The sequence below is a fragment of the Onychomys torridus genome, chromosome 2 (genome assembly GCF_903995425.1).
Source record: "Onychomys torridus chromosome 2, mOncTor1.1, whole genome shotgun sequence".
Taxonomy (NCBI): domain Eukaryota; kingdom Metazoa; phylum Chordata; class Mammalia; order Rodentia; family Cricetidae; genus Onychomys; species Onychomys torridus.
This window is the reverse complement of record NC_050444.1, coordinates 148377254-148402738: the sequence shown is the minus strand read 5'-3', so window position 1 is coordinate 148402738 and position 25485 is coordinate 148377254. Positions and strand designations below refer to the sequence as shown.

The following is a 25485-nucleotide window of genomic DNA, read 5'->3' as shown; positions in this document are numbered from 1 at the left end:
TGTTTATCACAGTAACAGAGACCAACCAAAGGGGGCTGGAAAGACAGCTCAGGTTAAAGCACTGGCAGCTCTTCCAGAGGTCCTGAGTCCAATTCCCAGCACCCACATTTCATTATTGGTAGCTCACAACCATCTGTAATAAAAATCTGGCCCCCTCTTCTGGCATGTGGGCATATGTGCAGGCAGAACACTATGCATAACAAATACATTTTTAAAAATTAAAAAAAACATAACTAAGACTCTTTTGCTCTTTTTAGTTTGGTGTGTGATGTGTGTGTGTTGGGGGGAAGTATATGCATATAGGTGGCCAGGCTCATGAAAGCAGGCCTGAAGAGGACATCACATGTCCTGCTCAATCTCTCTCCACCTTATTTCCTTGAGACAGGGTCTCTCACTGAGCCTGGAGCCAGGACAGCAGTCAGTACATCCTAGAAATATGTCTGTCTCCACCACCCACAGTTCGGGGTTTCCGAGCACATGCTCAACTGCACCTAGATTTTGCAAGAGTGCCAGGAATCGAACTCAGATCCTCATGCAGTGCAGCATCACCCTTACCCATGGAGCCATCTCTCCGGCCCACTACACTTCTCTCATTTTGAAGAGCTGTGTCTTGTTAGTGAATTAACACACTTCATCCCCAGACCTCTGAGGCGGTAGCATCACCCTCTTGGGGCAACTGGAGAGCCTAAGGCTCCAAGAAGTTATAGTGATCAGTACCATGGGGACTCAGCTGGAGGAAGACACCCCAGTCTGACATGAAGTCCAGGGCTTTCTCCCCCGACACTGGCTGAGACTGGCCTGCTAATGTAAAGCTGGGTGGTTTGGGGTAGTTCCTTCCCCTCTCTGGGCACTGGCTTTTTCATTCTATGAGGTGAGAAGGCCAGCCATATCATCACTCTGGGTCATGGCAGGATTGGGGCAGAGGAGCCAGGAGAGCCATTTGGACCAGCACCCCTATGCTGGCTGCAAACCGAGACTTTCAACAGTCTCCCCCAGTGAAAAGGTTATGCCGACATCATACCAACCCACAATGACTGCTTTAAAAGAAGTCACTCAGACTGGGTGTGGTAGCTCATGCCTTTAATCCCATTGCTCTGGATGTAGAGACAGATGGATCTCTGGGAGTTCGAGGCCAACCTGGTCTACAGAGCAAGTTCCAGGACAGCCAGAGCTATTATACAAAGAAACCTTGTCTCTAAAAACAAACAAACAAACAAATAATAAAATAAGACACTCCCCTGGAACTCACTGACCACTGCCATGATGACTCACTCTGTCATGGCTAGTCTTGGTTGTTGACTTGACTACATCTGGAATTAACTAAAACCCAAGAGGCTAGCTACTCCTGTGAGCAATTTTTCTTGACTGGATCATTTGAAATAGGAAGATCCACTTTAAGTGCCCATCTTTTGAGATGGAAAAATCTACCTTAAATCTAGGCCATCCTGGTGGCAGCCTATATAAAGTCATGGAAGAAGGAAGCATAGGCTCTTGGTCTGTTTGCTCGGCTCTCACTGGCAAGTCCGGTCCTTCACTGGCATGAGAGCCTACTTCTTCCGGATTCCGGCATGTAATGAAGATCAGCCGAGACATCCAGCCTCATGGACGGAAAAACTACTAGATTCCTGCACTTTCTATCAGGAGACAGCCATTGTTGGAACAGTCATAGTCGGACTACACCCTGTAAGCCACCCTGGCTAATACACTCTGGGAATTCATCTTATGTATGTATCCCATAATAATCGTGTGACTCTCAAGGCCTTCACTTGCTGTGTTTAACGTTCAGTGGAGTCTAACCACATTCAGCTCCACTTGGGGCCTATCTTTATTTTTAAGACTCCAAAACTTCATCCAGCTGGAGCAGGGTCCTACCCCCCCACCTCCTCCACAGTCCCCTTGCAGCCCTGGGACTCACATTGAAGACCTGCTTGTCAGCAAACCTGGTGGCTCCAAAGGCCGCTGTCTCCATCAGCACCATCACAGCCAGCTGCACCAAGTTGGCCTTCCCAAGGACAGCACCCGCTGAGATGAGCACAGGCATCGTGCTCATGGTAGCTTTCTGGATGCTGGGGGGGATGGGAAGTGGAGGGAGGAGAGAGAGAGAGACTCTGTGAGGAAGAGCACCTCTCATTCATCATGTCTCCCCCACAGGAGGGCTGCTGCAACAGAGTGGGGGTCTCCTGCCCTGTCCCTCACCGGGGCTGCCCCTGTGGTCTGAGTTTTCTTTGCACACATCCATGGCACAGAGAGGCTCAGAGGCTCCAAGCCTCTGCAAATGTCACTGTAATTCAAAGTGGCTGCTTCTTCCCCAGGGACACCGACCCTGTATCTATCTCACCCTCAACCCCACACTTCTTTTCCTCAGTCACCACCCTCAGATGCTCCATAGAGGGCGCGCTGTGCCTGCTGGCCGCCACGTTCCTAATTTCTCTCCTCCGGGTGGAGCCTCGGTTTGGAAGTTTGGAAGGAGAATAAGCCTGGCTTCCCATCCCAGCTCCACCACCCCAGCGGCTACAAGTAGTCATCCCACAAAGCACAGCAAGATCCTGAAATAAGGTGGTTAGAAGGCTTCCTGACAGTGGGACCTGGGATGCACTCTGTGCCTTGATGACTTCCTGTGTAGGGTAGAGGCAACACCTGGGAAGTTCCAGAAAGAGCAGAATTCATGAACACATGTCAGATGCATCAAGGAAGTTGGTCATTGCCAGGACCTTCTAGGGAGAACCTTCTAGAACCATACAGGGTATATTAAAAGTATACCCAGGGGGTGCTGGAGAGATGGCTCAGTGGTTAAGAGCATGGACTATGCTTCCAGAGGACCAGGGTTCAGTTTCTAGCACCCATATGGCGACTCAATCTGTTTGTAACTCCAGTTCCAGGAGATCTGACACCCTCACACAGACATACTTGGAGGCAAAATATCAAATGTACATAAAATGCAAGCAAATGAATAATACTTAAAATAACTACACCTGGGGCTGGAGAGATGGCTCAGAGGTTAAAAGCACTGAATGTTCTTCCAGAGGTCCTGAGTTCAATTCCCAGCACCCACATGATGGCCCACAACCATCTGCAATGAGATCTGGCACCCTCTTCTGTATACATAATAAATAAATCTAAAAAAAAATAACTACACCCATTGAACCTGATGTGTGGCTCAGTTGGCACAAAGCCCTGAGTCTGACCCCCTGTACTACATAAATTAGGTGTGATAGTGCACCCCTGTAACCTTAGCACTCAGAAGGTTGAGGCAGAAGGATTTGGAAGTTCAAGGCCAGCCTCAGCTACATAGTGATTTTGAGACCTGTCTGTGTTACATGAACCTATGTCGCAGAAAAAAAATTACCAGTGGTGGGGGACTGGGCTCAGTAGCAGGAGGTTTGTCTAGCATTTGCAAGATCCTGGTTTTATCCAGGTGTGTGGGGTTGTGGAAATCACTCACTGAAGGACCCTTTGTTTTCATTTTTATCCCAATGAGCATTTACCAAATTCTTACTGCATAAAAGATCCCCAAGGCCTCTGCCCTACAGGGACTCATTTGGAACCCATTTGGTACCAAGCCAAGTAGTCCATGTTTGAATCAGGCGGGGGTGGGGGTTGGGAGTGGGGGTGGGGGAGGGTCTATCCCTAATGCAGGGAGCAGGGCAGGCAGAGCCCACTAGCCCCGCTTGGCCCGACAGGTGGGTGGGTACCACTGTTCAAACCCGCAAAGCTAATGCTAGCTGAATCTCAGTGGGGAGGATGGATCCAAAAGGCTTTTGGTAGGATGGTAGGTGGGTAGCAGGTCCCTGTGGACATCACAGGGGAGCAGTCCTGAAATGCCCCTGTTCCAGTTTGCTTGTGTGCCAAGGCTAACGTCTGTGTGTGACCTTAAACCAAGGTAGCAGAAACCTCAGCCCAGGGCTGCCACTGTAAGAACCCCCAGGGCATCCTCTGACACAACCCAGGGGGTATCCAGTCCCCGAAGGCAGTAGCTCTAAGTCTTTAAAAAGTTATTTTTAAAGATGGGGTGTCTCCTAGCCTTGCTGGCCTCAGACTCACTATGTAGCTGAGAGTGACCTTGAACTCCTGATCTTCCTGCCTCCACCTCGGAAGTGCTGGGATTAGAGTGTGCCATCAAGTCCGGTTTTCTGCAGTGTTGGTTGGGAATAGAACCCAGGGCTTTAGGGCTTTATGCATGTTCGGCAGGCGCTCTGCTAACTCAGCTGCAGTCTCTCAGCCCTCTAAAACATTTAAAAAGGAACGAACCATTTCCCATCATGACTGCTGTCGAGTGCAGGGGAAGGCCGGAAGGAAGCTGAAATTCGGTGACCCCAGTCTTACCCTCTCTGAGCCTTTTACTTCCTTACCTGTCTATGAGCTTGAATCTTGACCCTAGATGCGCTAAACAGAATATTGGTGAAGTGTCTGGCACAGTGTTTGGGGTCACAGAGTTCACTGTCCCAAGGACAAGTCCCAGGAGGCTGAGCAAGTGCCTAAGAGGGAAAGCTGGGATGGTCTTGAAAGGCCTGAGGAAGTCCCAAGACGTGACTCTGAATCACAGTGATTCAGGCTGGATAAAACAACTACAAAACTTTCTTTTTTTGTGGGGGGAGGGGAGAGTTGAGACAGGGTCTCACCATGTAGTCTTGGCTGGCCTGAAACTCCCTATGTAGACCAGGCTGGCCTTGAAATCACAGAAACCTGCCTGCCTCTGTTCCCCGAGTGCTGGGATCAAAAGTGTGTGCCACCACATCCAGCCAACAAAACATTGTTAAGGAAACTGTCACCTAGTTCTTTCTATCAAGTATTTAGTGCCTTTTTAAAGTAGTGTAGAGCCCCACATGAATACTCTGTCTATCATCTATCTGTGATGGTTAGTTTAGAATCATCTTGTAAGAGAGGATCTTCAATTGAGGAATAATCTTCATCAGATTGGCCTAAGGGGCATTTTCCCTTTTTTTTTTTTGTTTGTTTGTTTGTTTGTTTGTTTGCTTTTAGAGACAGGATTTTTCTGTGTAGTCCTGGCTGGGCTGTCCTGGAACTCAATTTGTAGACCAGGCTGGCCTCGAACTCACTGAGATACGCCTGCCTATACCTCCCAAGTGCTCAGATTAAAGGCTTGCACTGCCTTTAATCCGAAGAAAATGACTAGGGTCATTTTCTTAATTGCTGGGTGATGTGGGGAGACCCACCTCTGAGTGTGGGAGGTACCTGCTGGAATTAACCCAGAGACAAGAGACAGGCAGGAGGAAGCTTATTTGCCTCTTGCTCACCCAGCCATCCCCCTGCTGCTGCTGATTCCTTTGCTGATAAAAAGAACCAGCATTTCCAGGCTTCCACTGTGGACAAAGGACCAGCCACTCCCCAGGACTGAGTAAGTACTGTGTGGTCTGCCACTGGAGTGTGACAACCACTGTGGGACTATACCAGCTGACCGCTGGGGCACCCAGTCTCAAGGATCAAGTAACTACCATGTTCTCTGCCCCTCAGGTATGAGAGACCTGTTATTATTGTTTTCAAGACAGGATTTCTCTTGGCTGTCCTGGAACTCATTCTGTAGACTAGGCTAGCCTTGAACCCAGAGATTCGTCTGCCTACTCCTCCCTAGTTCTGGAATTAAAGATGTGTGGCACCATCTCCCAGCTTTGTTATTATTATTTTAACGTAACCTAATTCAATAAATTCCTATATATTTATATATATATGTACACACACACACACACACACACATATACATATATTCATCCTATTGGTTCTGTTCCTCTAGAGAACCCTAACTAATCTGTATCCTATCTATCATCTCATCTCTATTAATCATCTGTCAGTTATCAATCTGATTTTCCTCTATATAAGCATCATCCAGGTTAACACAGAGAATGTTCACTGAGCCCACAGGTTATGTGGTAATCCTTCCTAATCCATGCTTCCCTGCTCCCCTGGTAACCACTACTCCAATGTCTAGCTTTGCTAGTTTGTACCATCTCATTTAAATATGTCTACCTGGATTGATGTTAGTTTAAAGAAAATAAAAGTGTGATTATTTCCTGTCTACTGGCATCTCAGGACTGAGTCTTCTTCCTTCCCTCCCTCCTCTCTTCCTCTTCCCGGTCTCCCCCTCCTCTCTCATCTTCTCTCTCCCTCTGCCTCTTCCTCCTTCTCTTTTTGTTTGCTCCTTGCCGGCTGGAGAGGCAGTTGATGCTGTTGCCCATGCTAGTCCATTGCTTCACCTCAGAGCCACACCGCCAGCACACCCTTCCTTCACTTTGAGAAGCTGCCTCTCCGGAAGACAGTGCTGTGTTCTGTTTTGTTTCATGTCTGGTCTTTTTCTCACCTTTTCTACTAACTTGTGTTCTTTGGATGACTTTATACAATCAGAATCATTAATAACACAACAGGGAGAATCTGGGGAAGACAGTAGCTCCAGATGCCTGGGGTACCAGAGTTCGAATGCCCAGTAGAATCCAATTAAATTAAGCTTTTGTATAAACAATGAAAATCTTCTAGGAAAAAAAAGTATGTCGTAAGTGTTTCGTGATGTCAGAGCTAGAAAAAGAGATGCCCTGATCTTCTAGAACCTTCCCTCTCTGCATTCTAAGCACCCAAAATAACCCAGTTACCTGAGCAGATTGAGCATATCCTTTTGGGAGGTCCAGCTCAGGAAGTGGTCCAGCAAGATTGACTCTTGCACCCCGAGGGCCAGCATGAAGAGGTTAAAGGCCACGCTGCTCCAGCTGTGTCTCCGAAAAGATGAGGAAAGGAAGCCAAAGCCCAAGGCTGCCATGAGAGTCAAATCCTGGATGACTGAAAAGGAAGGAGGGTGGTGAAGAAAGAGGGAAGGATGAGAGATGGACAGAACGGCCACCGGAAGGGACATCTGAGAGCATTTATGGGAACCTGGTCAGATTGCCTCTCTTCTTTGGGGCTCAACTTTCTCATCTGAGAAATGGGGCCATGACGACTGAGCACACAGGGCTAAGGTAGCAGGGAGAGGAGTGAAAGCTGGTGAAGCAGTTCAGGCAGATGCAAGAGCACAGGAAACTGTCAACGGTTATGAGGAACAGACAAGATGACGTGGGTTCCTGCTTGGCTCATCATTGGTGTTCCCAGATAACTGCTCTGGGGTTGTGAGCAGGTTTCCACCCTGGTTGTACGCACAGCCTCAACAGCTGAGCAGTCCATGTGGGATGAAAAAGAGAAGGCAGAGGCAGCCTCAGAGTTTCTGATGCACAAACCAACTCACCTTCCTAAGAAGCAGACAGCGCTGGTGAGATGGATCAGTGGGAAAAGGTACTTGTCCCACAAGCCTGGGGACCTGACTTTGAGCTGAATCCATGGTGGAAGGGGTATATGAACCCCAGAAGGCTGTGCCCTGACCTCCACACCAGCACATGTGCGCACACATTCAACAGGCACAAACACACACATACAAATAATGAAAGGTTGTTGGTTTGTTTGTTTGGTTTGGTTTTTCGAGATAGGGTCTCTTTGTGTAGCCTTGGCTGTCCTGGAACTCACTCTGTAGACCAGGCTGGCCTCGAACTCGGAGATCCACCGCCTCTGCCTCCCAAGTGCTAGGATAAAAGGCATGCACCACCACTACCCATGGTGAAAGTTAAAAACAAAGGAAGAAAGAAAAAGAAAGAAAGGAAGAAAGGGACAGAGGGAGGGAGGGAGGGAGGGAGGGAGGGAGAAAGGAAGGAAGGAAGGAAGGAAGGAAGGAAGGAAGGAAGGAAGAAAAAGAAAGAGAGAGAAGTAGTTGGCTCTTTCCCAGTTCTTGTGAGGGACCTGGTGGGCCAGTAGAAAATGCCTTCCCTGCCTCAGGGCCTGAGCAGGAGCTGCTGAGACAGGTTAATGCAAAAGTCACTCCTGAGGCCCCTGCAGAAAGATGAAGGGGATACTTTAACGTGATTCTGGTTTTGAAAAATAATTAGCACACGTATTGCCAAAGGTTTGGGTAGACTGGGCACTTTCTAGATTGGTCTGATCTAGAATTCAGCCTCTGAACTTTAGAGGAACCTATCCTATGCTAAATGCACACTAACAGCCAGTGACGCTAATCTTGATCAGCAACGTGACTGGACTGAGATATGTCCAGGAGATCAGCAAAATATCTCTGGACAGTTAACAGAGTCTTGGTTCCAGTCCCCCCTCCCCGGCACCCCGCCCAGCCTGCACTCCTCTCAGCTTCCTGGCTGCTAGGAGGTGAGCAGCCCTGCCTTCCCCATGATGTTCTGACTTACCACAGCCTGGAAACAACAGAAGCCAGCTGCCTATAATCTCAAAAGCGATCTTTCCCCCTTTGAACTGTTCCTTCTAAGTATTAGCCAGAACAATGGAAGAGTCCAACCCAACCAAAGTGGATTGCTTTGCGTAAACATAAACTCTCTCCTGTCTTCATACACTTGCCCTTTCGGTGGCGTTTCATGAATGTGGTTGTCTTGATCTCTTCTTTTCATCAGTATGAGTTCATGCCAACACTTTAAAATGGCCTCTAGCTGCAACTCATTTTCCCCACCATAAAATAGCTCACACCCTTTTATTATTTTAAAATAGTTTGCCTGCCATGGTGGTGCAGACCAGTGGTTGAAGAGCCAGAGGCAGGAGGATCAGAAGTTTAAAGCCAGCCTAGGATACACCTTGGGGGCTGGAAAGATGGCTTAGTGGTTAAGAGCATTTTTCAGCTCTTGCAGAAGACCCAGGTTCAGTTCCCAGCATCTGCATGGTGGCTCACAACCACCTGTGACTCGTGTCAGCAGATTTGATGTCCACTTCTGGCCTCTGCAGGCACTAAGCATGCACACGGTACACAGACATACAGTAGGCAAAATACTCACACATATCAAATTTTAAAACATTTAATTCCCTCCCCCCAATTATCACCAAGAACAACTCCAAATCACTCTGAGGACTTGGCATACTAGGAAGGAGGGGAAAGCTTGAGGACAAAAGCCATCAGATGTTGCTCATTTGTCCTCCGCTTATAATGAATATATCTCACAAGCCTCTATGGTGGGCTGGCTCAGAATTCCCTGGATGGCAGTGTGTGTGTGCCTTTGACCTCATGCACAGTCTTCAAAATGCCACCCAGGACAGTCACAAAGATCATAGAGAGGCCCTCCCAAATGGCTACACCTAAGATTCTTCCTAAAGAACATTCGTTGCCACACTGTCTCATCTCTAATGCAATGGGTCAGGCCTTTCTGTCTTCAGGGAGGGGGCAGGATGCCCCTCTTTCTCGTTCCCTCACAGTTCCACAGGGAGTCAGCGCCTGGCAGTGGTTCTCAGCCAGCTTGGCAGAGAGCTTCCCATTCATGGTATGCTAGAACTAACTCATCAGACATCAGATAGTGGGCCCCTGGTGTCTTTGACCTTGGCGGTGGCATCTGCTGTCCAGACCCCAGCATGAGTGTTCTGAACATTCCCACCTCTTCCCCTGTCTTCTTGGGTAGTGCCAAGCCAGTTTCCAATCACAATGAGGGCAGTAGCGAAGGAGGCAAGCCCCTCAGGATCTAAACTGCTAGGTCCCAAAGCAACCCAGACAAAGAGCTCACTGAGGTGCCTATTAGCATACCAAAGCATAGGCTGGCCTCGGGGCTCACTCAGTACCTGTAGCGCCTCTTTGCTCTACTCATCCCCTTCACCGCTACCCTACACCTCTCCAGCCCAGGAGCTTCCCTTCCCCCAGCTTCCCTTCCCTATATAACCCTGACATTTTGCGCTCCCTCTCTCTCTCTCTCTCTCTCTCTCTCTCTCTCTCTCTCTCTCTCTCTCTCTCTCTCTCTCTCTGTCTCTCTCTCTCTCTCTCTCTCTCTCTCTCTCTCTCTCTCTCTCTCTCTCTCTCTCTCTCTCGGCTCACTCCGTCCACTGCCCCCCCCATCTCTTCCTCCTCTCATAGCCTGGTTCAATCTGGACCCTTGCTGACGCCTCTGTTGGTACCCTCCCTCAGATCTACAGTCAAAACCTTCTCAACTGTACCTTGGATTGGTCCTGTTCTCGTTTTTCCCTCACAGACCATCTACTATGGAATCATCTCACCTCCACGGTCATTACTGCGATCACCTCAGTATCAATGGTGTGCTGGCCACTCCAGGCTTCTCTCTGCACGACCCCGATCACAGGCAGAGCCCTGGAGGACTCGCCACATGACAACCTGCTTAATTGCACTTTTGGCAGTTTCTTTCCCAAATCCCAGCCAACAGAATGCCAAAGAATGGAATTTCTGGTGAGACATATTTCCCCACCTTCTGTGCACAGTGAGATGTTTCCAAATGATCTCTGAGGTGATTCGGGCCCATGTGATGGGGAAGGCACTGTTGAAGCTGCTTCTGACCAGGGCCTGGCATGCGGAGAGAGTTATTTACCATCAATCACCACAGGAGGCAATCACCTGCCTCAGCTCTCAGTCCTGGCTCCTCATATAAGGTGGACACTCTGATTACTGCGAAGTTGCTTTGGTGTCAGAGGACAATGAAACTCACTTCCATTGGAAAACACCCACCCCCAGTGTCTGGCTTAGGCTTTCAGTGGGTGATGACACCCCCAGGATGCAGGAGGTGGCCAAGGATCAAGGACTGCCCTAGGATCTGGTGCCTGAAGTGTTAGCCTTCAGGAGACTGCAGCCTCTCCCCTGCCGTGGGAGGACAGATGCAGTGGTGGGCTTCCTTCTCCCCATCCACCTTCTTGGCAACACTGCAGGGTAAAGAGAGGAACATGGCATCCTTTGCACATCCTCTTGGGATGGTTCAAATTCCTCAGAGCCAGGCAGGAGCCATGTGTATGAGGGGAGAGTGCACACTGGGGAATGAGAACTGTGGCCAAGTGAGAGCCACGTCCCTGGAAATATCACAACTCAGCCTGTTGTTGCACATTGCTCTTAAACACACCTGTCTGTCACTTTGCAGCAATGCTGTATGTACAGGAGGCAGAGTCACTGCAGGCTGGGAGGGGACTCTGGATGGAGCAAGCCTTCTCAGGGCCACACAGCACACCCATAGTGAACTCAGCTCTGGGCTGGTCCAGAGTGCCTTTCTGCCAGGGAGGCCGTCTCTCGCTCTGGTTTTTACCTCATTGTGCTAAAGGATCTCAGGCAAGTCTTTTGCTCTTTCTGAGCCTCAGTTTCCCTCTCTGGAAACCATAACATTGGGCTTGATAGTAGTCTCTGTGCCCTTACAGCCCTGGGACATTCTGAAGGAGTTAGGGGCGGTTAAAGAGGAAGAGGGTAGGGGTTGGGGATTTAGCTCAGTGGTAGAGCGCTTGTCTAGCAAGTGCAAGGCCCTGGGTTCGGTCCTCAGCTCAAAAAAAAAGAGGAAGAGGGTAGAGTTGAGCCTGAAGGTTAGAGAATGAGAGGATGGGGCAGGGTGAGGCATTTCCTGGCCCAGCTGCACTAATTCCAGGGGCTCATGGCCTTCCTCCCCTGGGCCCCATAGGGTCCCTGAGGAAGGAACCGGTGCCTTAGGCTGGAAGAGACTTAGTGTGGCAGTTTCCAGTTTCGCTGTTTCGGGAACCTGTGCGGTCCAGCTCTTTATCTTCAGCTAGAACATCTGGCTTCCCACCGCCAACCCCCTAGCCAGCCCTTCTTCCCACTTCCTCTCCAGCATCCTGAGGCTCCAGGCTTATACTCATTTCTCTCAGGGCTCGCCCCCGCCCCTTCCCACCCCCACCCCAGGGCTGAGTCTCACTCAGAGGCTGGGGCACCTCCATGGGCGTCAGCCTTGGCCTCTCCCAGCAACTCTGCACCAGGGCTGATAAACTAGTGGATTGCAAGGTGTTTGGTGTGATAAGGAGCTGAGAGGACTGGGCGGCAGGAGGAATTTCACTGCCTGAGTCAGGCCTTCTGGGAGGCAGTCCCCAGCCTCCTCAGGACCGGACCCACTTCTCAACCTCAGTCCGTGTGATAATCTCCATTTGCCTTTTCTATTTTACAGATGGAAGATGAGAGGCACAGAAGGCGGCTGTGACTAGCACAGGTCACACAGCTGGGAAATAGTGACAAAGAGATTCGAACTCCACACCCCCTTGCCTCTTCCTCCCTGTGCAGTGTGACATCTGAGTTTGCACAGCAGGGCTAAGGCCTGGTTCTCTCTGTGCGTGCGTGTGTGCGTCACAGCTTCCTGATCTGTAAAATGGGTAGCTTGGCACCTGCTAGCCGGCTTCTGCAAGGTTTTGTGCTGTGACCGGAACACCCATGCCTGCCGCACATGACATGCATTACTTTGGATGACAATTGCCTCTCTGTGCCCATGCATTGGGATAACTGCAGGTGGGCCCTTGAATTTGTCCACCCAGACCTCTCTCCTTTCCCCTTCTGGTCCTGCCCACCCACTCTTGCCCCTCCTGCTAGCCCAAGGGAACTGGACAGCCTCGGTGCCATCTCCTTCCCCAGAGTCTCTGCTCCCTCCCATCCCCCACCATCACCCCGGCAGGAGGGGAAGAGAACAGAGCAGCGTGCCTGAGATGCAAGGTATGGAGGACTCACCACTGGGAAATCCCTCTTGCTTTCCCATAGCCCTTTTCCCTGCCCCTGAGGAGAACAGACTGACAAGTGGTTTACAAAGCAAAAGGCCAAAGAGATAGTTCCAGTTTGGCAACCCTAGAATGGGCTGTCTGTGGAAAACTGTTCCAGTACCGGCCCTAGGGAAGCATGCCTCTGGATGTAGGCTGCTCCCACATGAGTTTGACCTTGTAATTAGCTTTAGACAATGGGGTCTCAGTAGGCATTTGACAATCACCTCCACTCTGTTCTCATTTGCTTCTGGAACTCCTCTGCTGCCCTGCTGCCGTGTGGAGTCTGGGCTGGCCTGATGCTCCCAACTGGTACCAACTGCCTGTCATGGGGAAATGAGGCCAGGTGGAGCCATCTTGCCCCAGTAAAACTTGCAGGTTTTGAATAATTGAGTGACCCTAAGTGACTGCCAGCTGAACCACACCCACAGAATCATGGTGGGGGTAAACGACATGGCTGCTATTTTAAGGCACTAAAGTTAGGGACGGTTGATAGATAGTATAGGCGACTGATACATTCTGCTTCCCTTAAGCATTTCACAGACATCTCAACCTCTAGCCCAGAATGAACGCATCATTGTTCATTTACACCACGGCTGTGTTTGCGTTTCTTATCTTAAGAACTGGCACAGTGTAGCGGTTTGAATGAGAACAGCCTCCACATGCTTGTCTGTTTGAAAAGTCGGTCCTTCATTGGTGGATCCGTTTGAGAATGATTGGGAGGTGTGGCCTTGTTGGAGAAGCTGTGTTACAGGGTCAGGCTTTGAGGCTTCAAATGCTTCCTGCCATCCCCTACTGCACTCTCAGCCCCTGCTTGAGGTGTGAGAGGTGCGTTCCCAGCTGTTCCTGCTGCCATGTCTTCATGCCCCCAATGTGGACTCTAACCCCCGGAACCGTACGCCTAATCAATGCTTTCCTTTAAATGTTGCCTTTGTCACTGGGTGGAGGTGGCGCACGCCTTTAGTCCCAGCACTCAGGAGGCAGAGATAGGCAGATCTCTGTGAGTTTGAGGCCAGCCTGGGCTACAGGACAGGCTCCAAAGCTACAGAGAAACCCTGTCTCGAAAAACCAAAAAAAAAAAAAAAAAGAAAGAAAGAAAGAAAGAAAGAAAGAAAAAAAGTTGCCTCCATCATGGTGTCTCACCACAGTAGTAGAAAAGTAATAAAAACTAATACACACAGTGATCATCCAATCACATCTGGAACATTCCTGCCCCACCTCACTTTTCACCATGGGTAGGTGATTTCTATCGCCTAAATGGGTCTTGAATCTGACTCCTTGACTCTGCTCTCTCATCTCTTGCCTATTTGGCTCCATTACAGGTCATCCAGACATAGTCATCAGAGCAAGGAGCATGTGCCCTGGAAGGTGCCCAAGACAGTCCTTAGAGGTTTCTGAAAGAAAACATTAGCACTTCTGGGTTTATTTTTAATCTAAAATATAAGAAATTGAAGCTGACTAGTAATAAAAAGCTGAGAGTATTTATCTATCTATACACGTTCTTCTTTCTATATTGTTCTTTGAGACAAGGGTTTCTCTGTAGCTCCGGTTGTCCTGGAACTCACCCTGTAGACCAGGCTGGCCTCGAACTCACAGATCCACCTGCCTCTGCCTCCTGAGTGTTGTGTGGTTTTCAATCCTTTTTATTTACTCATTTAAAGATTGTGTGTGTGTGTGTGTGTGTGTGTGTGTGTGTGTGTGTGTGTGAATGTACACTGTGTATGGGTTAACAAGGAACCCAGAAGTGGGCATTGGATGCCCTAGAGCTGGAGTTACAAATATGCCTGGTGGGAACTGAACTTGGGTCCTCTGTCTTTTAACCACTTCGTCATCTCTTCAGCCCTATTTATTTATTTTTAATTTCTGTTTCGTTACAGAACTTTTAAGAATTACATTTTTTTTTTTTTAATTTGGGACATATAGAAGTTAGAGATCAGCTTGAAGGCATCAGTTTGTCTGAGTGGCTCCCACATCTACTGACTGGGCACAAGTGGCTCAGTCCTACTGTGACAAGGATCGTGAGATACAATGGTCATGTTCATGCAACTAAAACCAGCATGCCTGTCTGTCAACCTACTGTGCCAATGCCTGCTAGGTGACCTTGGGCCAACGGCTTAACATCCAACTACCTAGTTCTTCAGTGAGAAATGGAAGACATAGCAGCCTGCCTCATTGGTTGTTGCGAGGGCCAATGGGAAGCTGTTTGAATAGTGCCTGGTATACAGCAAGTGCTCAGTGAAAACCAGATGCGTGCTCCATGTGTCCAGACCCCTCGCTGGATGGGACACAAACAGATTTAGTGGAGAAACAGGAATGAACAGAATTAAAATAAACATTAGGTTGGATTATTTTGTTTTTGTTTGAGACAGGGTTTTTCTGTAGAGCCCTGGCTGTCCTGGATCTCGCTCTGTAGACCAGGCTGGCTTCCAATTTACAGAGATCCACCTGCCCCTGCCTCCCCAGTGCTGGGATTAAAAGCATGTGCCAGCACCACCTGGCTAACGTTGGGCTGGCTTTAGAAAAAAAATGAATGAAAAGGAATTAGAACTGTACCCGGAGCCTTTGGATGTACTCCTCTGCTTTCAGCTAATGGGTCAGTTTCACATTATGGAGGTCCAAGCCCCACTCTGCCAGGCGTGGGCTGTAGCTCTGTCTCTAGGGCACCCTTCAAGAGGCCCATCTGTTTACCACGAGCAGCCCGGGAGAGGCTTCAGACATGTCGGATGTTTTGTACAGAGGCAAACACACACCACTGTGGATATGTGACTTGTTTTTGGTTGCTCTCACCACAGCGAAACATAAAATAACCATCCTCCTCCTTCAGCCATTCATCCTGGCTCTGGATTCCCACTAAAGCAGGCTTCCTTCCCAGCCCTGGAGAGAAGGCAGGGAAAGGGGAAGAGGAGTATAGAGGAGAGCCAGCAAGGGGGGGGCGCTGAGGAGGCAGTGCCGGGGGGGGGGGGGGGGCTGTTTCTTGTAGAGGATCAGTGTTTAGTTCCCAGCACCCCACACTGGGTGACTCACAACTCTTGTGACTCCAGATCCGAGGGGATTCGGTGCCTCTGGCTCCCATGAGCATCTACATTCATATGCACATACCCACACACAGACACAGGCACCCGATTAAAAATAATAAAAATAATTTTTTAAAAGAGATGAGTAAGGGAGAGACCCCACAACACAATACAACACAACACAGCATGACAGTCACTGCCACAAAGGGAGAGAAGAGAGAGGGAGGCAGAAAAGTAGACATTATAAACACCATTTGCATAGGGAAGTCAGGACAGTGGACAAACAGGTCCCCTGCTCTGTGCCCACAAATCCAGGTGGGGCTCCTGGAAGAGACGAAGCCTGGACCACTCCTAAAGCCCAGTCCACGCTGTTGGCTGGCCTGGGTGCAATCAGTGTAAGGGCTGGAACCCCCTTTTGGGGAATGCTGTAAAAAGGAACACTTGTGCCATTGGGGAGCCACAGACACCCCCTACCCCTGGCCTATTGGACCATTTCCCCAGGCTCCTCACCTTGATAGGTCACCAGGAGTTTCTGATGCACTCGGGGAGTGTCATAGGAGATGAAAAAACAGAAGAGAAGAGTGAGAGCCACCTGCAGCATGATGGCCCACAGGGGCAGGCAGCTTCGGAGGGAAGGCGGGTACTTAGAGCCCATCTTGCGCCTGTCGCTGTGCCCAGGTTCTGCAGCACGAGCCTCGAGTGTGTCCCCCACACCCACTTGAAGGAGCGATAGGAGAGAGACCCGCCAAAGGTCTTATCTCAGGAGGCAAAGCTGGCTGGGCTGGCCTAAAGACAGCAGAGGGACTTCATGGGAGGGAGAGGCAAGGCATTCATTCAACATGGTTGTTCAGTCAGACAGTCCTGGCTGGATTCCTGTTGGGAACTCCTACTGTGCTCAGATTTATTTATTTATTAGAATGACTTCTTAGTGTTCATTTTGTGTGCATTGGTGTTTTGCCTGCTTGTATGTGTGTGTGAGGGTGTCTGATCTGCAATTGGCGTTACAGACAGTTGTGAGCTGCCATGTGGGTGCTGAGAATTGAATCCAGGTTCAATTGAACCTCTGGAAGAGGTTGGACTCTGGGAAGAGAATTGGACCTCTGGAAGAGCAGTCTGTGCTATTAACCGCTGAGCTATCTCTCCAGCCCCCTAATTTATTTTATGTTATTGGTGTTTTCTGAGACAAGGTATCTCTCTGGAGCCCTGGCTTGGAACTCACTATGTAGACTAGACTAACCTGGGACTTAGAGCAATCCTCCTGCTTCTGCCTCCTGAGTGGTAGTATTATAGGCAAGCTCCACCACGCCGGCTTTGTGTGTAATTTGAAGGAGAGCAGTCTGTTTGCTTGACATCCACCCACTCTTTATACTTGTTCCTTTGGGCAGAGCCTGTCTGGGGCTAGAGCTGATGATGATTGATGTTCTGTGGCAGAGCAGGAACCAGGCCCAGGGTTCAGGTCCCAGGAACTGTTTCAACAAAAGGGAAGGTGTGTTCGTTTCTTTTACTGTTGCTGTGGTAAAGACCTCTGCCAAAAGCACCTTAGAGGAGAGAGGGAATTTGGGCTCAGAGTTCAAGGTTCGGTCCATCACGATGGGGAAGCCAAGGCAATGGGAGTTGGAAGCAGCTGGTCATATGATGTCTGCAGTCAGAAGAGAGTGGTGAATGCTGGCTAGTGTTCAGCTCACTTTCTTCACTTACACAGCCCAGCCCACCCACAATTAAGATGTGTTTTCTCACGTCAAGTTACATAATCAGGATAACCCCCGCAGGCAAGATTCGCTCACGCCAGCAATTGCAGATTGTGTCAAGTTGACAACGTCATCATAGGAGGCAACGGATCAACGTCCTGACTCCTCAAAAATGGGAAACTGAGGCATGGAAGTAACTTTAGAGTTGAAAAACTTATCTTTAAAATTTACCCCATTGTGGGGAGATGGCTCTGTGGGCGTGAAGACCAGAGTTCAAATCCCCACCATCCACACAGAAAGCCAGGCATGATAACAGCAGCGCTGAAGGGAATGGAGACAGGAGAACCCCTGGGGTTTGCTGGCGTTTGCTGGCTGCTAGTGGGGCCAGTCCCAGGTTCACTGAGAGACCCTGTCTCAGGGAAGAATGCAAAGAGTAACAGAACTGGGACAGAACCGGACAACCGACATCCTCCTCTGACCTCCACACATGTGCACTGGGTATGTGTGCTTGCACATATTTTGTGCAAGTACCACACACAAATGAACAGATCAATAAGCCTTACCTGGTAAATCAGAAAGGGTAGCTAGGAGCTTCTTGTGAGGACTTTAGGATACCCTAAATGAACGGAACAAAGCAGGATGCTCAGCCATGCTGGGGGAATGGGATGGGAGCCACACAGCAACACCTGCTAAATTACAGTGAACCTACTTGCAGTGAAACGCTTGCTTTTATGAGCATTGGTTTGCTTTGTTGTTGTTTTTGTTTGTTGAGACAGGGTTTCTCTGTATAACAGTCCTAGCTGTCCTGGAACTCACTCCGTAGACCAGGCTGGCCTTGAACTCAGAAATCCACCTGCCTCTGCCTCCGCCTCCGGTGTGCTGGGATTAAAGACCTGTGCCACCACTGCCCAACAATTTTTCTAAGCATTCTAGTGCTAGGTAGAGGAAGAGAAAAGAGGTTTGAAGTTGGCTGTAGGGAAAAACTAGAAGGGTCCTCTTCTAGCCAGCCCTAGCCCCGAGTTGTCCCTACCGCTGGTCACCTCCTCACAGAGAAGCACAGGGCTCTAGCTGCACCTGAGTACCAATACCTCTAAGGAAGTCCACCTGCCTCAGCATCCATAATTCACAGTGAAACCCCCTAGGACTTGGGAGGCTTTTTATCTTAATTACTTGTCTCGTGGCTGTGACCAAGTATCTGACGGGGAGGGGGGGGCAACCTAATGGAGGAAAGGTTTGTTTTGGTTCACATGTAGCTGAGGCTGTCCTGGAACTGGCTATGTAAACAAGGCTAGCCTTGAATTCACAGAGATCTTCCTGCCTCAGCCTTTGGGATTAAAGGCGTGTGTCACCATGCCCAGTAAGAGCCATGCTGTGTCTTCAGTCCTTAGTGAGTGCTCAGTCCCTAGTAGATGCTCAATAAAACGTGTGTTGAATGACTAAAGCTGCCACTTCTTCATGCTACTCTGGACAGAGCATTTTACACATTTTCATTTAGTCTTTCCTGCCAGCCTCTGAGTACAGACATCATCCCCTCTGCTTTACTGATGAAAAAAACTGCTGCTCACAGAGATGATGTCACTACCGAAGTTGCACAGCTAATACAGGACAGGGCTGGGCAACCCCAGGCACCTGACAGCAGACAAGAGCTGTGAACTTTGAATTTCTCCCTAAGTTTCCAAACCACTCTCTCCATTCCTTTAGGAGCCAAATAAGGTAGCCTGCTCTGCCCTGCTGCCACGATTCTTAGGAATCTGAAGGCACTCAAGCATGCCTGGTGTTGCTTATAGAAGGGAGGGTGGGCATATGTACTGTGACTGTGGCATCCTGTTCTAGTGGCCAGGCATTCCCCAGGAATGTGGAAGCAAGTAAGAACCCCAAGTCTTCACATGCAGTCATGTATTTCTGTAAACTCAGGGTTCTGTGAGAACCACAACACATTTTCCATACCACAGCATGGCTGGTGTTCTGGTTTGAATGTGAGATGTCCCCAAAAGGCTCATGTACTGGGGACTTAGATGTTTGCTCATGAGCCTTTTGGGAAATGGCTGAATCCTAGTGGCTGGGACTTTGTGATGGTCACTCTGGATTGTCAATTGGATAGGATTTAGAGTCACCATGGAAACAAGCTTCTGGTGTGTCTGAAGGAGCTTGTAGACCAGGCTAACAGAGCTGGGAAGACCAACCTTAAATGTGAACCTCACCATTCTGTGGGCTGAGATTCTCAGCTAAATGGAAAGTGAGATGAACACCAGCATCCACCTTCTTCAGGGTTTACTTCTCTCGTGTGTGTGTGTGTGTGTGTGTGTGTGTGTGTGTGTGTGTTTTGCCCACAGGTATACTTCTGTACCTGGTGCCCAAGGAGGTCAGAAGAGGGTATTGGATCCTCTGGAACTGGAGTCAGGGATGCTTGTAAGCCTCCAAAGTGGGTGCTGGGAACTGAGCCCTAAGTTGGGAAGAAGATGGAACCCAGCCCCTTCCTTTCTTGACTGGGAGTGTGAACAGCAGCCTGACTTCCTGCTGCCTTACCTTGTTGAACCCCAAACTGTAAGGCAAAACCAACCTCTTTTCATAAGTAGCTCTGTTGGGTGTTTTGCCCCAGCAACAGGAACAGAACTGATACAGACCCAGTCAGTGATTCATCCTATGACAGATCTGTTCTAGAATGGCATTGTAGGGAAGTGGTAAAAGGCAGGAGGAGGTATGAGGTGGGGACTCCTGGAGAAATCCGGCCAGTGGGGGTGTGTCCTTGGGGGTTGTGTCTTGCAATGGCCCTTTCCTCTATATCTATCTATCTGTCTATCTATCTATCTATCTATCTATCTATCTATCTATCTATCTGTATCTATCTATCTATCTATCTATCTATCTATCTATCTATCTATCTATCTATATTCCCCCCCCAACACAGGGTTTCTCTATGTAGCCCTGGCTGTCCTGGACTCAGTCTGTAGACCAGGCTGGTCTTGAACTCACTGAGATCCACCTGCCTCTGCCTCCCAAGTGCTGAGACTAAAGGCATGCAACACCACTACCCGGTTCTTTCCTATATTTTCTTTTTCTGCTTCCTGCCTACCACAAGGTGAGTAGCCTCGTCACCTGCTCCTGGTGTGGTGAGACTCACCATCACCACAGACCCAGAGTCAGCATCCAACAACTATGGGGTAAAAAACCTATAAACCCAGGAACCAAAGTAACAATTTTTCCTTCAAGTTTTTCCTTTGACTGGTAACAGTTGAGGTCATTAACACAAGTAGTGACCAGGAGGTAGGGAGGGCCTCCATTCTTTCTCTGGAAGATTGTCTACATCAAAGGTGTGAGCTCTAGGCACTAGGCGTGGTCATTCATTCAATACCCAATGAGCTTTGGAGCTGGGAGGTCTGGGTTCAAATCCTGACTCTGCAATTTATTAGCTATGTGACCTTGGGCAAGACAGTCTCTGTTTTCCTCTTTGTAAAGTATCAATCACATAAAATTGATGTGAAGAGCAAATGAAGTGAGGTGTGTGTGTGTGTGTGTGTGTGTGTGTGTGTGTGTGTCTCGTGTTCACCTAGCATGTGTAAGGTTTGAGACTCAACACCACACAATTAAAAATATAAATGACACAAGTGTTTTGTGTGTGTGTCCTTTCAGACGTCTTCCTATTCACACTCTTCCCCACTCCCCATAAAGACAGAATTATACAGCACATAACTGAGTGCCTTGCTTTTTTTCATGAACAGTTTGTCAAAGCAGTTTCAAGCAGAAAGGTCTTTCTAGAGCATTTTAGCATGGTGACTAAGGGTCCAGGCTGTGGAAGCGTTGCATGGGTTTGAACCTCAACTCTTTCACACACTGTGTGACCTTAGCTAAGTGACTTCACCTCTCCATGAAGATTCTTCTAATCTGCATCACAGTGTAAGCAACGATTTTCCCTCCCCCACATTGTGGTGAGAATTAAAACAGAATGGACACTTGAGTAGTAAGCGCTTGGGCCAGCAAGATGGCTCAGCAGGTTAAGTTGTTTGCCCTTGAGCCTGATGGCCCGAGTTTAACACTCGAGGACCCATAGGGTAGAAGGAGAGAAGCAACTCCTTCAACTTGTCCTCTGACCTCCACACACACCCAATTCTAAGTAAATAAGTGTAATTTTAAAACAAAACAAAACAAAAAACCTAAGTGCGGTGTATGACCATACTCCATGCTACACAGACTTCCCAGTAGGAAGGTGTCGTAGTTCATTTAACCAGCATGCTCTGTGGGACATCGGGGCTGTTTCCAGGCTCAGTTCCCTTCCCACTTCCCACCAGACAGGATCTCATCTAACTCAGACTGACCTCAAATTCTCTGTCATGAAGGATGACCTTAATTGTGCTTCCTGCCTCCACCTCTCAAGTGCTGGGATTCCAGGTTTGAGCCACTGTCCTTGCCACAATGTTCCGTTCTGAACACCCCAGAGAGCTCCCTTCCTTCCTTGTTGTCTGGGATTAAGGCAGGCATGGAAGTCAGCTGTCCCTGCCCAGCATCTGGGCTTCCTTGGGACACAAGGCTCAAGGCAGCCGGGCCAGCACTTCCAGCGAGGTTGACAGCTGCAGGGTGAGGCCTCTTCCTAATTTGTGAAACAGGATCATTCCAGCTCTGGTCTGAGCTCAGCTGAAGCCCAAATGCAAATCCCAGCATGTTGTCATCAGCACCAGGAAGGCCAGGCCAGGCCTGACTTCCCCTCTGGCTTGCACTTCTGGGTCTCCCAACCCCCAGCCCCAGACAGCCTTTCTCTGTGTAGCCCTGGCTGTCCTGGAACTCACTTTGTAGACTAGGCTGGCCTCAGACTCAGAGATCTGCCTGCCTCTGTCTCCTGGGATTAAAGGCGTGCGCCACCACCATGTGGGGCCCTCTGTTTTGATGTTAGACAGGTGTGTTAGTTACTTCTGTAGTTGCTGTGCTAACAAAACACCCAACAAAAGCAGCTGAAGGAAGGATGAAGGCAGGCAGGAGGGGGGAGAGGGGGAGGGAGCAGGAGGTAAGAGAAGAGGGAGGAAGGGAGGAGAGAAGGGAAGAGAGGAAAGAGGGAGGAGGGAGGGGAGGGGAAGAAGAGAAGAGAGAGGAGGGAGGAGGAGGGAAGGAGGAGGGAAGGAGGGAGGAGGGAAGGAGGAGGGAGCAAGGGAGGAGGGAAGGAGGGAGGAGGAGGGAAGGAGGAGGAGGAAGGAGGGTGGAGGAGGAAGGAGGGAGGAGGGAAGGAGGAAGGAGGAGGGAGGAGGAGTTTGAAGCAGGTGATCACATTGCAACCGCAGTCAAGAGGCAGAGAGAGATGGACACTGGTCTACTCACCTTCTCCTATTCTGCTGCCTGGGACTCCACCCATTATGCAGCCCAGGATGCCATTGAACTTGTGACCCTCCTACTTCCATTCCCAAGGCTGTGATAATAAGCATACACTAGAATGCCTGATTAATGAGATGGCAGTGATGAACCCAGGGCTTGGGGCATGCCAGGCAAGCCCTCTGTTGAACCTTCTAACCGAGAGCAAATCATCGATCTCCCTTTTGTTAGTTACATGTGAGATGGCCACTGCTGATCCCCTGTTCCCAGATGGGTGTTGAAGAAAGGGAGTAGGGCTGGGGTGTGTTCTGGAAAGAGGCTGCCGAGATCAGTTTACCTCTGTGTCCTCTGGACCTCTAGGGCTATCTCAGGGCTGGGGGAAGGGAGGCACTTGGCCTGCTAGTCGAGGGGCATAAGGGAAGGACCTGGAAGAGGTAGTCCTATTCCGGCCTGTCCCTGGGCTCACGGCAAGAACCCCATTCTCTTGGGTTGACAAGAGGGCTCCATGGGTAAAGGCACTTGCCACCAAGCTGACAACTTGGTTTTGATGACTGTAATTCATATGGTGGAAGGAGAGAACCACGTCTAACTTGCTCTCTGACTTCCACACATGTGTGTGCACAGCTCCCTCCCTAATAAATAATATGTAATAGATAAAACACCATTCTTATCTTCTCATCCCAGACACACAGCACCAATTCTAGCTGTCAGCAGCCGAGGCAGGTAACTGCTCTACTCTACAAGCTAGGACGGTCAGACACTTCATTCTTTGGTAAAATGGAGCCCACCTTTAATCCCAGCACCTGGGAGGCAAAGGCAGGCAGATGTTTGAATCCGAGGTCAGCCTGGTCTACAGATCGAGTTCCAGGACAGTTAGGGCTACACAGAGGAACCCTGTCTTGAAAAACAAAACAAAATAACAAACAAAAACCCCAAACAAACAAACAACAACAATAAAAACAAACAAACCAGAAAAGGAGCTAACCCGACCAGCCTTTAGACACCAGGCTACAAGTGGCTTCAGGGTGGATTCTGGCACAGGGCAGACAGCTGACTCAGGGACACTGACTTGTCATCTGAATCAGGAGTGTCACCTGGGCCCTCATAACCTCAACAAGCTAGTTGTGCCACTCACCTGTCCCTGATAAGCCAACTAGGCAGACACATTAATGGAGAAAAATCAGAAAAAACAAAACAAAACAAAAGCTTCATTTTCTGGCCGTACCGAGGAAAGGGACAAAGCTATCCGGTGGCCCCCACCCCTGCTCCACAAGCTCCAATTCAGTCCTAACAAAAAGGCAAGATCCACAGAGAGAGCCGGAGGTGGGTAGGACATAAGCGGTCTGGGTCAAGGTGTGGTCCGGCCTGCCATTGACCCAGGATTGTCTCAGCCCCAGTCTCTCCTGCAAGGTGCTCTGAGAAGTTTTACATCTTCCTCTCAATTCCTGCTCTGGGGCTGGAGAGATGACTCAGAAATTAAGAACCCTGGTTGTACTTCAGAGGCCCAGGGTTCAATTCCCAGCACTCACATGGCAGCTCACAACTGTCTAGTTCCAGTTCCAGGGGACCTGGCACCCTCATACAGACACACATGTAGGCAAAAAAACACCACTGCACTAAAAATAAATTACACACACACACACACACACACACACACACACACACACACACACACAGACAAAAGAAGTTCTTGCTCTGGTTGCCCAGGCCTCGGGTTAGTTTTCTCTCAGCCTGATATCCCTGTAGGATTCCAGTTTCTTTCTTTTTGCTTGCTTTTTGGTTTTAGAGACAGGTTTTCTCTGTGTAGTCCTGGCTTTCCTGAACTTGCTCTGTAGACCAGGCTGGCTTGAACTCACAGAGCTCCACCTGTCTCTGCCTCCCAAGTTTAAAGGCGAGTGCCACTACTGCCCAGCAAGGGATATCAGTTTCTTGGGGTCCTCTGTTCTAGTAGTTGATGGATAAAGGCAGGACACAAGATCCCTTCAGAACCATCACTCAGGCCGGGTGGTGGCACCTTGAATCCCAGCACTTTAGTGGCAGAGGCAGGAGGATCTCTGTGAGTTCTAGGCCAGCCTGATCTACAGCGGGAGATCCAGGACAGGCACCAAAACCACACAGAGAAACCCTGTCTGTTCCCCATGCCTCCAGACCATCTGACTGCTACCTCTCAGCCATCACCCCAAGAGTCCCGCCAACTTTCTTCTCTCCTGCTTGACTCGAGAACTCAATGGTAACTCTTGCCATACTCTCCTATTTCCCCTAGCAACAGCACACCTTTCCCTGCACCTTACAGAAAGCCCTTGTTGGGAAACTGGTGATGACTGGGCTGTGAGCGATGCAGAACTGGCATGTGTCCCCAGTGCCATGCTGTAGTTCTCCTGTACAGCTTGCCTGTCCTGTCTGCAGTGTACCACAGTGCAATCCTAGAAAGACAGGCTGAGCAGAAGGGAGTGCAGGTTCTGGGCCCCCAAATCCAGAACTTTGTAGTTATAGGGAGGAAGGATGTTCGGGTTTGGAGCAACCACAGAGTCTAGAGCCAGGACCTAAGCAGGTGTCTGTTCTCACCAATGTGTTCAAGTCTCCAAGTGCCTGCACTTCCTTTGTGAACCAGTCTGCAGCTGAAGCCTTGGCTACTCCAGACTTTCTGTTTCTGTCCTTTCTTAATGATGGGCAAACCTGAGCAAAACTCTGAGCTCAGAGTTTCTTATCCTGGCCATCCCGCTTCACTTTGTGAATAAGTTGGAATAGAGGTGAAGAGACGAAAACCAAGTGTGAAAACAGTTACTTGAGCTAGGCACGGAGGCGCACACCTATAATGCCAGCACCTAGGAGGTTGAGGCGGGAACTTATCAGTTCAGAGGCCAGCCTGGGTTATATAATAAGACCTTGTCTTAAAGAGGGAAGAAAAGAAAACAAAGAGCAGAGCTGTGCTCATGCTTATGATACTCGCACTTTGGAGGCTGCGATGAGAGGTAAGTTGCAAGTTCAAGGCCAGCCTGGGCTAC

The 25485-nt window shown here is 49.4% G+C and overlaps 1 protein-coding gene across 3 annotated transcripts in view; it reads right to left on the bottom strand.

Moving 5' to 3' along the window:
- The window catches only part of LOC118578415 (blood group Rh(D) polypeptide-like), a 35151-nt gene extending 18999 nt beyond the window's left edge, over window positions 1-16152 (bottom strand). For 2 of the 3 annotated variants that reach the window (XM_036179338.1, XM_036179339.1), the window contains exons 1-3: window positions 16008-16152; window positions 6600-6783; window positions 1916-2066 (exon numbers count right to left, since the gene is read on the bottom strand). In XM_036179338.1, the coding sequence (XP_036035231.1) occupies window positions 1916-2066; window positions 6600-6783; window positions 16008-16152 (480 nt within the window). Of the gene's footprint in view, window positions 1-1915; window positions 2067-3891; window positions 3904-6599; window positions 6784-16007 lie in introns of all 3 variants that reach the window. The other variant, XM_036179337.1, reaches the window with a different exon arrangement.
- Between the last annotated feature and the right edge of the window lie 9333 nt (window positions 16153-25485).